Source organism: Pelobates fuscus, chromosome 2, assembly GCF_036172605.1.
Source record: "Pelobates fuscus isolate aPelFus1 chromosome 2, aPelFus1.pri, whole genome shotgun sequence".
NCBI lineage: Eukaryota > Metazoa > Chordata > Amphibia > Anura > Pelobatidae > Pelobates > Pelobates fuscus.
The window spans coordinates 181,617,447-181,632,184 of NC_086318.1; the positions used below are offsets into that span (position 1 = coordinate 181,617,447).

At 39.2% G+C, this 14,738-nt stretch overlaps 1 protein-coding gene across 1 annotated transcript in view; it reads left to right on the forward strand.

Annotated features, from left to right (window-relative positions):
• Positions 1–14,738, forward strand: part of LOC134586988 (CD109 antigen-like) — a 98,562-nt gene that overhangs the window by 36,123 nt on the left and 47,701 nt on the right. Inside the window, exons 14-18 of the mRNA XM_063442989.1 lie at positions 1,937–2,122; positions 3,175–3,327; positions 3,434–3,463; positions 9,581–9,638; positions 12,656–12,758. Coding sequence (XP_063299059.1) covers positions 1,937–2,122; positions 3,175–3,327; positions 3,434–3,463; positions 9,581–9,638; positions 12,656–12,758 — 530 coding nt within the window. The remainder of the gene's footprint in view (positions 1–1,936; positions 2,123–3,174; positions 3,328–3,433; positions 3,464–9,580; positions 9,639–12,655; positions 12,759–14,738) is intronic.

Consider the following 14,738-nt stretch of genomic DNA (forward strand, 5'->3'; position numbering starts at 1 on the left):
AAAGCTAAATCTGGTGCAGCTTTCCACTCTTCATCTGACATCATGGAAGCCATTGCGAGACCCAGAGAGAAGTCTTTTATTGGACCATTTATTTGGCTCAGAGTACATGTGCGCACAGTGAGCCAGCAAGGGAAAGGAAAATGAACATAAATAAATGAGATTATAGGGAGGTGGGCAGGGCTGAAATTTAGTAAGGGAGGGGGACACAATCACTTCCCCTCATAGGCTCAACCTGCAAGGGAGAAGCTAATGATGTTGCCTTTTTGGACACACTAATACATACAGACATATATACACACTGATACATGCACGTATATATACAGACTCTGATAAACCCACACATATGCACACTGCAATTGGATAAATACTTGCAAAAAACACAACATACAGGGATATCATTTCTAATTAGTGGGGTAATAGCTGCTTTATCCAAGGAGACATCTGGCTGCTATTTTGGGGTCAAGATGGGATTTTTTCCTAGTTTGTTGCAAAATTGGAAGCACTTCAGACTAGGTTTTTTGCCTTCTTTTGGATGAACAGCAAAAACATATGTGAGGAAGGCTGAACCTGATGGACGCAAGTCTCTTTTCAGCTGTGTAACTATGTAACTATATCAAACACAAACACACATTCTCAGAAATACACCAGTTAAAATGTCAGAGACATATATACACACACTCATAGACACCAAAATACACTGTCAGACACATAAACACAAATACATGCTGACAGGCACACAGTCCGCACAAATACACTGTCAATAACACACTGTCATTCTTAATGTCATTCTCCAGTTTGACAAAGACTTGTAGGATGAAACATTGCTGTTCCTGTTCTGTTTAAAAAAAGAAAAAAAATCTACATGACTTACCTTGAGTATCTGGACAACACAATTTTTCATACTTTAAGTAATACACTGTCAGACACATATACATGCTAACAGAAACACACACTGTGACACACACATTTACACTGGTGGTGTAGTGGTGAGAGACTGCCTGATGACTGCTCACTGCTCTTCTCTGCCAGCCAACCTTCGATCTAATTATTCTCGCAGGTGGCTTTTCCTCAGTCACTGCCCAGCAGCTGCATTTACCATGCTGTGTCCACTAGGAGCATGGAGGATGTGATATCATGTCAAAGTGAATACAGACACAGACAGGAGAGAATTACCTCTTTCCCCCTTCCCTTACCCTCAGAATGCTGCAGATCCAGAGAGAGCTAGTCACTCTGTATTCAATTCTTGGAAACTCGAAACATCGTAGATCCGAGTGACGCGGCACTGTGAGCTTATGGACACTGTTTATAGCATAATTTGCAAACAAATTTATTTTGCAATAAACAAATTTCATTTGTAATTATGTATACACAATTAGGAAATGTAGGTTATGAATTACAAAATAAATAAAAAAAGAAGCAGGAGGTAATAACCTTACTTAAAAATTAAAGGAACAGTACAGAGTCAGGAACACAGACATGTATTCATGATCCTATAGTGTTTAACCCACCATTAAGGTGGCTTGCCCTCCCCTACCCCCCTTAAAAGGAACTAAAACTCACCTTAATTCCAATGCCGTGCGGGTCTGCCGGTGCTAGCCCCACCCTCTTGGTGACATAATCAGAATTGCAGATTTAGCCAATCCAGGAAGCTCCAGTGGCCATCTCTGAAAAGGCAGTGATTGCATAAAAATGCCTGAAGACAATGATTATACTCACCAGAACAACTACATGAAGCTGTAGTTGTTCTGGTGAATATAGTGTCCCTTTAAGTAAATTATATCTCTTTTAAATGATTATCCTAAAATGAATAACAATATTGTCACTGTATGATGTCAAATATGAAATATTGTATATTTCTTAATTAGGTTATGGCAGACTATGTAAAATGAGGAATATATGTTTTTATTAGTTATGTTATATATTCTTGTATTTTAAGGTCATGGCGAGGGGAGTAATTGTTTTTGTTGGACAAACCACAAATTCATCATTCACTCTTACTCCAGAACACTCGTGGACTCCACAAGCTACCATAATAATTTATTTTATGATCAACAATGGGGAAGGTGGAGATATAATGCAAACATCTGAAACAATTCATATCCAAGGACTATTTCAAAACAAGGTAAACATGAATGGAATAAAACACGCAGATATTTCCTCTACAATTTCAAATACATATTTGTGATGCAACTATGTGATCAATTACCAATTTCTTATTGGCTAATCAATGTTAGATAAGCATCAGTCCGTATGCACTGCATCATCCATTGGTCCATTTCATTTCATGACCTAAGATTAATAAATCTCTAACACCTGCCCTAACTCGAACCTTATCTCTAATTTTAAGATGTCAGGTTCTTTGAAATATACTTAAAGCTGAATCATTTATTTTAAGAAAATGTTGCCATCTTGGGGTTTTCATTCATCTGTAAACCATTCAAACTAAAATGTTGCTGTAACTCTTTAATGTATTTTCTTTCTAATAATACGCACTGAACTGTTACATAACTTCCCTATATATTATCAGAAAAAGGATCAACTTGTTTGTTTTGTTCACTAAAGAGCAGAGATGCCATCAGAATGGTATAGGCCAGGCATAGGCAACCTTCAGCACTCCAGATGTTTTGAACTACACCTCCTATGATGCTTTGCCAACGTTAAGGGGGATGTAGTCCACAACATCTGGAGTGCCGAAGTTTGCCTATCCCTGTTATAGGCAATACACCTGAAAGGGGCTTGGCCAACCGTGGTGACGGGCTCCTTATGGCAATTATATGGCCCGCCATAAAGTACAGAAAATACACACACACACTGCAACCACTGTAAATAATAAATATATACAAATATCATGTAAATATCATTATCCAAGGTAATCAGTCCTAATTAATTAATTAATGCATTTTGCATATAATTAGACTTAAGAATTGACATATGTTCCTTCACTAGCCTTGTGAATGGGTAGCAGAACACCTCTCTACAGTGCTCATTCTCATCTGGATGCCAAATTAAAGGCCCTATGCCACTAGCTGTAAATTATGTATGGATAACTCAAATTATATAGACACAGAGGGAAAAGGATTAATAGTTAAATAAAGGGTTCTACCTGGCATGGCTTTAACGGAGAAAATCCTATTTAATTTGTTTCCTATTTCCTTTTTCTTTTTTCGGCTTAAGGTTTCCTTGTCTTGGAGTACAAACTTAACACAACCGTCTGAAAATGTTTCATTAGCTGTGAATGTGTCAAAACCTTGCTCTTTGGTGGGAGTGTGGGTGACTGAAAGAATATCCGATTTGGAAGAATACAGAAATTATTTTACTGCAAGCAGAGTGAGTACACAGTTTCCAGTTTAATGTGGTTGCTCAATATTATGTGTATGTATGTACTCTCTAGTCTCTCAAATAATATTTCATTTTTTTTTTTTTTAATTTCTAGGTGGAAAGTGAAATTATTGCAAATACTGAGGTAACAAATATGTTTGAGTGTTTTTCTAAGAAAACATTATAGTATGACTTTATAGTATGACTATTTAGTCCCATTTTTAGACATTAGTTGTAACTTCACACAACACATTTTTAGACTTAGGGCAGAGTCTGGTTGTTTAAACAGAATTTGTAATGTTTTACTAACAAGATTATTCACTAAAGTATGAATTCTCTGCAATTTCAAATGGATTGCAAATTGTAGACAAAACAAGCAAAATCTGAATAATTATTCAAGTCTATTTGTATTTGGCTATTGTGGAATGAAATTTGAAATTTATTTGAATTCCCAACAATTCACACTTTTGTGTATAACACTGCTGATATTTGCTTGAGACTTTATTAGTTTTAGTTTTTTTCTGCAGTGAGGTGTGTCGGTAAAACAAGATGCCTGCTCCCAGTAGCATGGGATGATAATAGGTGACATTGCAAAATACAATTTAGACACAGTGGGTAGGCTAAATAGAACTGTATGTAAATTAGCATCAACGGAAAACATCTTAGCTGTCATGTAAGTTCTGAATTTTTAGGGGTAGGTCAGACGCATAGGGATAAATGTTATTTTAGGTAGACTTGTAAATGGGAAAAATATATGGTTAGTCCGAATTGCTTTGTCCAAAAAAATATTTGGTCTGGATACACTGAATTTTGTCCAGGTGGTTTTTCAGTTTCAACAAATTTCATCCATGTGATTCTTTCAGGAAAAAAAATTTGGACAAACCAAAATAGCATGAAAATGTGCCTATTAGTGTTCCTCAAGAAATAAAAAAAAAATAATATTACAAATCAGTTAAATAATTCTAAATAAGTCAGTCAAAAATGACGGTCAGTGGCTATGCACAGCAGTAACTTAATCACTGCACCTGTTGCACACTGGGATGAATGACTTCAGAGTTTGCAGGAATCTATGATTCTTTGTCTTAGTGATGAGCATAACCACCTAGCAAAGCTAGTGGGTATGCGGCAACCTCCCGGAGTCAAATGCCAGAGCTGAAAAAACGATTGCGCTGTACTCCTGCACAGCAACAGCGTTTCAGACAATCAGATAATCAGGAGAGTCGTGGTGAGTGCAGGAATCCTGATTACCTCAGATTTTTAAAATGGGGAAACTGCGAATGGTTAGTTCATCCCACGAAGCACCTAAACAAAGCATCTAAACGAAGCGCTGCTGCTTTAGTATCTGAGGCGCCCCTAACTGAGTGGCCTTTGAACACAGAAACATCAATACCAGCCGAAGACATGGTGGAAGGTATCCAACCTCTAATTATATTAACCTTGGCAGGACGAAAGGGATTCCTTGATGTAAGAAATAATTGACTGATATCATTTCTAAATGCAGCAGAAAGGTCAGGGTATGATTGTAACAGACTGACTAAACATAAGCCTGGTTCAGAAGGATCTTAAACCAAATCCAATTCCACCGGAGCTCAGGAAATATGGAATGTTTTTTGTCTCTCTTTTAGTATAATATGGAACCATCCTGGGGTCCGGGACAACCACGGTTCTGAAATATGTTGTCTGATTGGACTTTTACCGATGCCAGTAACTGGTTTAGAGGAACTAAGCCATGGAGACAGTGGCATACTAATTAGTATGCCCAGGGCGCACATTGACAGGGGCAACATTTTGACTCCTGGGCCCCTCTTCATCATGCAAGAAGATATAGGGGCAGCATCTGCCCCTGTGCCTTCTTCCATGATAAAGCGAGACCCAGGAGTCATCTTGCACCCTCTAGCAGCAGCATGTCTTCTCCTGTTGCAATAGCATTGCCGCAGGTTACTATGGCAACGCTCCATGCAACACGCAATGCATGATGCAGCGATGCCATGGCAACTCGCAACAATGCTATTGTGTCTCGTGAGAGGAAATGGCATGCTGCTGCTGGAGGGTGCAAGATGACTCGTGGATCCCTCATCGCTATACAGCCTGCTATTGCCACCGGACCAGCAGGGGAATGTGTCCTCCCTTCCTGGCCACAGGTAGGAGGCAGGGAGAGGGGGAATAGTGTGATGTGTGTGTGTGGATGCAGTGTGAGTATAGTGCATGAAGTGTGTTTGGATGCAGTGTGTGTGTTTTGGATGCAGTGTCTATTTGTGTAGTGCATGTACAGTGTGTGTTTGTTGTTTGGGATAAGTACTGGGGGAAGGTGGTAATTGGTAATTAGTTGGGCTTATTCCCCCCTCCCTGCCTCTTTCCTGTGGAGTGAAGGGGGGAATAAGCCCAACTAATTAAAAATCTGCTAACCTCCCTTCCCCCAGTACTTATCCCACACAACAGACACTGCATCCACTAAACAAATACACACTGCATCCACACACACACACTGCATACATCACAGAAACACACACTGCATCCACTAAAAAAATGCACTACACAAGCACGCACACTACATGCACTACACAAACTTGCACACTACACAAGCACGCTTTCTACATGCACTACACACAGACACTGCATCCTCTACACACAGTGCCTCCACTATAAAAATACACACACTGTGCACCTGTCTATCTGCATGTGTATCTGTGTGTGCTTGCATCTGTGTATCTGTATGTCTGTATTTGTTTGTGTGTCAGTGTTTGTATCGGTATGTGTGTTTGTATCTGTGTGTCTATGTGCGTCTGTGTCTGTGTATTTGCATTTTTGTGTACCTGTGTGTCTGTTTGTATTTGTATGTGTGTTTGTCTCTGTGTGTTTGTGTTAGTGTTTGGATCTTTGTAGCTGCATATGTGTCAGTGTGTGTCTGCATAGCTGCATGTGTGTCAGTGTGTTTGTATCTGTGTGTGACTATGTGTACCTATGTGTTTGTGTATATGTATGTGTGAGTATGTATCTGTATGTGCGTAGCTGTGTGTCTGTGTATCTGCATGTATGTCAGTGTGTGTGTCTGTGTATCTGTCTGTCAGTGTGCGTTTGTATGTCTATATATCTGCAAGTGTATCAGTGTGTGTATATATGTGTGTGTGTGCATATACCTCAGCATCTTGCCAACACTACACACAAATACACCCCTGTATTCAAACTTCGATACAACATACAAACACACATAAGTATTAAACCACCACCATTATATATCAACACACCATTGTATTAAAAACTACACACAAATGCACACCTGCATTCAAATGCTAACACTACATACAAACACATACCTACATACTCCATACAAAAACATGCTTACATTCAAACACACAAACACTGCTCAGTGCTAAATACATTAAAACATTTTGCGTTTTTTTTTCCTTTACATTTTAAAGTTGGGGGGTGGGGGGGGGGGTTGCCAAATTTAGGATCCACCACGGGTGCCAAATGCTCTAGAACTTAACTTCAATATATTTATATAAAGGAGTCTCTGTTGGTCTGACCAGATTCCTCTTATCACGTTTTGGGCTGTAAACATACCCCAACCGTGATTTGAGGCATCTGACGTCAGAGTAACTGCAAACGGCTGCTCTAACAGGGGACGAGGAAGTGGGATTTCTAACCCCAGAATAGACTTCAACTCTTCTCTTACCTTCTTGGGGAGAAAGAATTTTGATACCCAGCTGGCTTCTTCTGCAACGTAAAGGGGAATCGTCATAGGCTGGTGTAAAAGCTGTTCATTTCCTGATAATCTTTGCCTGAGCGATAAGGTCAGATGTACCAATAATTTGTCCCATTTGTCCTCATCATAGTGACATAGTCCTGGTGTTCAGTACAAAACCCAGAAAGAGAATGCTTTGAGTGAGAATTAGGACTGATTTCTTTAAATTCACTAAAAATCCTTGCTCTTGTAAAAGGGAAGCAAGATAATCCCTCTGAGAAGCAAAGACTTCCCCATCTGGGTGCATGAGCAGGATGCCATCCAGATAGTACAGACACATGTATCCTTTTAGTCTGACATGGGCCATTACTGATTTCATTATTCTGGAGAATGTGTATGGTGCATTGGATAGAGCAAACACCATAACAGTCCACTGCCACACCTTTCCGTCTTTCTTGACTACAGGGACTGAATGGAAGGCATCTTTTAGGTCTAACTTTATGCAGAAAAATGTTTTCTGTACTAAGCCTGGAAGATCTGATAAACCCTCCATCCTGAACCTTTTTCTTTTGATGAAAGCATTCAGAGACCTCACATTTAGAACCAGTGTCCAGGAACCGTCTGATTTTGGGATTGAGTACAACAGACTGACCCATTCTGTAATAGATATGTCTGCCAACCCTATCTTCCCTTAATTTAAAGCTAAGGAAAGGGAGGCATCTAGCACTGGTTTCACCTCTCTGCTGGGTGCAAACCTCTGAATTGGGAACCTTAAAAGGGGAATTGTAAACCCTTTTTGAAAAATATTTACAACCCATTTGTCTGAAGAAATATTCTTCTAATTTAGTGGCGTTTGAGGAGGCACACTTACTTGAATGCATAGGCTTTCTGAAGCTGGACCACCTCTGGAATGAGCTCCACTGCCACCGCCGGGGAGCTTGTTTTTTCCACTGTAGTGGCGGTACTGGGCCTGGTGAGATGCTTCTCGGGATGCTCCTGCACCCGATAGGGGTGACTCTCTGCCAGAAAGGACTTTTTGTAGCCAGGAAATAACTTTTTGAGCTCTGAAAAGGAGCTCCCTGCCTTATAACGCCTTAAACCTCCTGAATGAATGAGGGACCAAAAAGGTAAGAATCCTCCAAATTTGGGAACTCATGTTATTTAGGGGTTAGGTCAGACATTCCTGCTGCATGAAGCCAGTGGGTTCTGCAAATGTTTGAGATGTAATTAAAGGGTTTGCCAATAATTAGCCCTGCCCTACCGGACGCTTTCAATAAAGCCATCTTAGACGCCAGCAAAGATGAAGCAGAAGGTTTCTGGGCATTGCCTTCTTTTTCTGCTTCATCCAGAATCAGCAACTGTATATAACGAAAAGTATGGTCTGTGGGATATGTAGGTACACTGCTCCCTGTGATAGATAACAGAGCAGGATCTAACTAAGGAGCCATTAAAACCTAGATGTCCAGAATACCAATGTGGTTCCTGAGGAGAACCAAGGGGATCTAAAGGCTAGTTTGGCAAAATCTCTAACCTCAAAATCGTGCTCCATAGCCCATCTGGAGTGAAATCATTCTGGTGGGAGAGTCTTTCCTAGGAGACTCATGCTAATCATCTGAATGTTACATGGTTTCCCTCTCTCAGTGGAAGCTGCTGAATGGACCACTTCCTCAGATTCCCAGTCTATTTCTGGAGAGCTGTGTCTAGAACTGGAAGGGCTTTGGGAGGAAGAATGATCAAACGCTCTAGAAGAGGAAGGAAAAGGACTATCTAACCTCCAACAAGATTTGTTCTTTTTCTCTGGAAGGTGTTTCTTGTGCTCAAACAAGGGAAACACACTATTCCTTTTTTCAGATCCTGTCCCTTTAATTTTTTGCTTCCTCAAACGAGTATGAGGGGAAGGAGGAGCAGAAAAATTTCCCCCTGAGACAAAGAACTGACATAAGAGTCCAGCCACCTTTCTTTATTCTTTTTACATAAAACTAGGACCATATCCTCCTCAGAAGATGGAGAGGATAGATCCCTGGCAAGGAAAGCTCTCTTATGGAGCTTTCTAACATTGATGAGGCATTCACTAAGTCTGTGGCAGACACAGATATGGAGTCCTCCATCAATGATGCCATTTTAAAAATCTGAGGTAATCAGGATTCCCACACTCAGCACAGCTCTCCTGATTACCTGATTGGCTGATACACTGTTGTAGTGCAGGAGCACAGCGCGAGCATTTTTGCAGCTCTGGCATTTGACTCTGGAGGACAAATAGGCTTTCTCCCACACCCAGCAAGGGTAAAACACACACTTACAGCTGGTCTGTCTCACTCAATAGCTGAAGTCTAATTTTTAGTACTATTAGAATCTAATTTACTTATCATGAGTTGAAGTTTATCCCTTTCTCTCCCTCTTTTTCCTTTATAAGTTTAAAATATAGAAAAGTGTTTTTTTTTTTTTTTAAATATATATTTTAATACAGGCTAAATTGTATTCATATATACTTTTAGGATGTCTGTATTATAGGTGGTTTTAAACTAAAGTATGCATGAATTGTTGAAAATAAACATGATCTAATTTTCTGCATTCTAGGGTCTAGGCAACACTCTGAGTGATTTAATGATCAATTATGCTAACTTTCCATCTGATGGTAAGAGTTTAAAGTTGTGTTATTGTTACATTTAGTTTTCATCAAGTGTTTGATTTCTAAAGAAAACTTTGTTGCAAATACAAAAATGCTCATTTAACCCCTTAAGACCGCAGGACGTACCATGCCGTCCTTAATTGGCCGGCTCTAAACGCCGCAGGACGGCATGGAACGTCCTGGGCGGTCTTACCCCCCACGTGGCCGGCGGCACATGGCCGCTGCAGATTGCGGTCGGGGGGCATGCCTGGCCCCCCAGGCAGCCCCCCTGTGCCTGGGGACCGCGGTCTGCAGCTTCCGATCGCAGTGACAGGCTAATATATATATGTATATACCTAAGTATATATGTATACATCACTATATGTATACCTATATATAAATAAAAATAATTGTAAAAAAATTATATACATATATATACACACACACACGTGTATATATAATAATTTTACATATATATTTATGTCATAATTTTACATAATTAGGTCCTTTTCTTAATTACAATTTGCAGGACCTGCCTAACAACCCAGGCCGAAAGTATAGGGAATTTAATTTGCTAGCACTATATTTAACCCTATAACTTTCCAAAACACTATAAAACCTATACATGGGGGGTACTGTTTTACTCGGGAGACATCGCTGAACACAAATATTTGTGTTTCAAAACCACAAAATGTATTACAACAATGATATCGTCAGGGAAAGTGAAATGTATTGCATTTTTCGCACACAAACGGCACTTACACTGACAATATTTTTGCTGTAATACTTTTTACTGTTTTGAAACAGAAATATTTGTGTTCAGCAAAGTCTCCTGAGTATAACAGTACCCCTCATGTCTGTATGTTTTATGGTGCTTTAAAAAGTTACAGAGTCAAATATAAGGCTTGCGTTTCAGTTTTTTCACAATGAAATTCGCCAGATTGGTTACGTTGGCTTTGAGACCGTATAGTAGCCCAGAAATAATAATTACCTCCATAATGGCATACCATTTGCAAAAGTAGACAACCCAAGGTATTGCAAATGGGGTATGTTCAGTCTTTTTTAGTAGCCACTTAGTCACAAACACTGGCCAAAATTGGCTTTTAAATTGTTTTTTTGCATTTTTCACACACAAACAAATATTAACGTTAACTTTGGCTAGTGTTTGTGACCAAGTGGCTACTAAAAAAGACTGGACATACCCCATTTGCAATACCTTGGGTTGTCTACTTTTGCAAATGGTATGCCATCATGGGGGTAATTCTCATTCCTGGGCTACCATACAGTCTCAAAGGCAACGTAACCAAACTGGCAAATTTCAATGTGAAAAAAATGAAAAATGTAACATATATTTGCTATTAGCTATATTTGACCCTGTAACTTCCCAAAACACCATAAAACCTGTACATAGGGGGTACTGTTTTACACGTGAGACATCGCTGAATACAAATATGTGTATTTTATTGCAGTAAAAGCAAACAGTATTATGACATTCACAGTTAGAATGTCACATAGAACCAAGAAAATTAAAAAAAAATCGTATTTTCTCTTTTTTTTTATATTACGTTATGTTCCATACCTAAATATTTGATTTTAAATAAAAGCCCTGTTTCCCCTGAATAAAATGATATATAATAAGTGTGGGTGCATTTAATATGAAAGAGGTAAATATTGTTGAACAGACATATAGTCAAAATCTGTGGTTTGTTTACATTTTTTTTGGTTCACAACTTGTACATTTGGCTGCGGTCTTAAGGGGTTAAGATTGTGATTCAGTACAGCACATACACATTAACCAATCAATAAAACATAAAACACAGCATGTGCCTATTTTGGCACTCTACCAAATACAAAACCTACATAAGGTCGTACAATCTGATAGATTTTTGGACTCCAAAAAAAGTCACACAATTGATGTGGGGTAAGTAAAAATACAACACAGGGTGTCTGAAGGAAAACAACGCAGATGCTCTGAGGCTGTGTGTGTGCCCATTCTACACATACATTGATTTGGACTAACACTTTAGGAATACATATAAAAATTTTGTTGGATGACATATAATACAGTTTTTACTACCACAATCATGTATAGACATGTCTATTTTAATTATATTTTGCAACTGTATGTCTAGCATTGCACTTGTTTCATAGAGATTGATATAAACAATTTTTTTTTAATTCCTTTAATTTTAGAAATATTGTAATTAACTATACTGCAGAATTGTATATTCTGTTGCCATTTAAGAAATCTATTCTGCTTGTAAAGCCATGCAGGGCATTTTTTAAATTCTATTTTTGTAACACCTACTGTATGTGAGAGAACCTGTATTTTCAAGTTTATACTAACATACAAAGTTAAACCCTGCACTCAAACTCCCACTACTCCAGGATGGCAGCAATGACTATAGTACACATATAGTACACACAGTCCCATGACATGCAAAGAAAAAAGTAACTTGCGAACTCTATCCCAAATCCATCTGCACATTTAAATAACTGGAGGTTTATTAGTATCACTCCAATGGCCATTTAAGTGTCAGCTCACCTGCCACATCAAGCCTCTTAGATGAGTCTTACGTCAAGTTAAAACCTCTTAGATGAGTCTTACGTTAACAATTCACCTTAATGTTTTCAGCCAAAATGCAAACTAATGAGATAGAGAACAGTATTTTTTTTTTAAACCCCTACACATTTATTAACCCTTATTAGGGAACACATGGGGTGGGTGGCAGCATTGTAAAATGGTTGTGTAACACAAAAGCAAATACAAATATAAAAAATTGAGCCCTCCGCTCAAATTCCCACTACTCCTCTAACGTATCCGACCCTGTGTATACTAATACTGTATACTGTATGCTGCCTAAAACTGACATTCCCACAATATTTATATAAAGGATGAATGAATACATGAGTGAACATTATGTGCTAGCTATGCATCCCCATGTTTCAAATGAGTGTTTTACAAACTTGAAATGATTGGCAGTTAAATCATTTTTAACATTGTGAAAAGTATAACAAATAATGCAGATGCAATCTTTTTCTAGAACTGATACCCATTTCCAGAATTTTCGAAAGAGTATCATATGCACCTATTCGTAACAATGCATTTAATCCAGAGACGTGGCTTTGGCTGGAAACCAACATTAGGTATGTAATTAAAATAGACTTGAAATATCTTAGCATACAGGTTGTGTGCTGAAGGGAAACTGATTTATCTGTTTAAGCTGGCAAATTAAGTAGTTTTACATGTGATTAATTCTAAGAACAGACTGCTTTGGGTGTGTTTGTTTTTTACCTACTTTAACGTGTACTAACTTAAATTTCCTTGGCTTTTCTGCATATTAACAATGATAATACTTAAACGAGCATTTACTAGTAGATACTATGCTTCAGTTCCTAGAAAGAAGACATTCTGATAACAAAATAATGCAGAGATTAGTCATTTAGCCCTACCTGGAAGGACTTCTTACCTGAGATTATAAACACCAGCTGGCCAAATTCTCACTCAGATAAGACAACGTTTCAGAAGAGTTGAGAAATACAACTGACATACAGAAACACAGAAATAAAATTAGAAAATATTATTGGCATCTTTAGGACAACCAATTGTTCTAAAGCAGAACTGCATTTGGTTGCCTCTTTAACCCCTTAAGGACACATGACGTGTGGGACACGTCATGATTCCCTTTTATTCCAGAAGATTGGTCCTTAAGGGGTTAAAAAGGCAAACGATTTGGGAATTGAAAAAAAACAAGATGAAAAAAGGTGCACTGTGTCTTTAAGACCACAATATAAAGTGAACACCTAAACACTTATTTGTGCACAAACTAACAATATTTTTATATAAATAGTGCATAATATTCTTTATCTAATACTTTTAGTGTTAGGTGATAAAATATTAAAAGACATAAAGTGCAATGTGCTAAATACAGGTGCCAATGTAGTGTAAACCACTCACTAAACTTTAAAAGTAATACCTTTTTTTTCCGGTCACTTGTACAGAGGTATCCTCACAAAGTAATAAATATGCATACATACGAGAGAAAAAATAGTATAATATTTAGGCATGTGCATGGGGAAACATTTCGGTTCGGCATTCCGAAATTCGGGACTTTCGCAATTCGGGACTTCGGCACTTCGGAACTTTGACACTTCAGCACTTTGATACTTCGGCACTTTGGCACTTTGACACTTCGGCACTTCAGAAATTCTTAATTTCGGAACTTCTTTTGCAGCCGCTTAGTAGATAACTCCCTAATTCCCACGATATTAGGGAGTTATCTACCAAAAGGCTGAAAGACCTAAATTGGTCTTTCAGCCAAATTTACTAATACTAAGTAAAAATTACTTAGTATTAGTAAATTTTGACCCTACTATACCGCGAGTGGCTGCTCACTGATAAAAAAAATAGGGTCCCCCCTTTAATCTAAAGGGGGGTCCTATTGCCCCCCCCACCCCTGAGCGGTGGGTGGGGGCCCTAAATTATAATAAGGAGGGGGACCTAATGTCCTCCCCCCTGGCCCCCACCCCTGAGCGGCGGGTGGGGGCCCTAAATACTAATTAGTGGGGGGGACCTAATGTCCTCCCCCTGGCCCCCCACCCCTGAGCGGCGGGTGGGGGCCCTAAATACTAATTAGGGGGTGGACCTAATGTCCTCCCCCCTGGCCCCCACCCCTGAACGCACAGCACATCTATAAGAGCGCACATAGGAGTTAGTAGACACACAACTTCATGGCAGAGGCTTACACATCCCTAACACAAAAAATAAAAGCATTGGAAGGGAAAGTAGCCGACCAGGAGGACAGAAGCCAAATAAATAATATACGCATAAGGGGTATCTGTTACACAAACAGGATTAACCCAATTTGTGCAGGACTTAGAGTGCTTATACCCTCACTAACTGATTCAGAGCTGATCCTGGACAGAACACACCATCTCCCCAAACCCAAACATCTCCCACCTGAAACAACGAGAGGAACTATTACTACTACCCTGTCAAGGACCGCATCATACAAGCAGCCAGAACTGCAGGCCACTGGCCTGACCCATATGCTGACATCAAACTCTTCACAGACCTCTCATCAACAACCATGCTCGCACGCCGTACGTTTGCACCCATCACGGCAG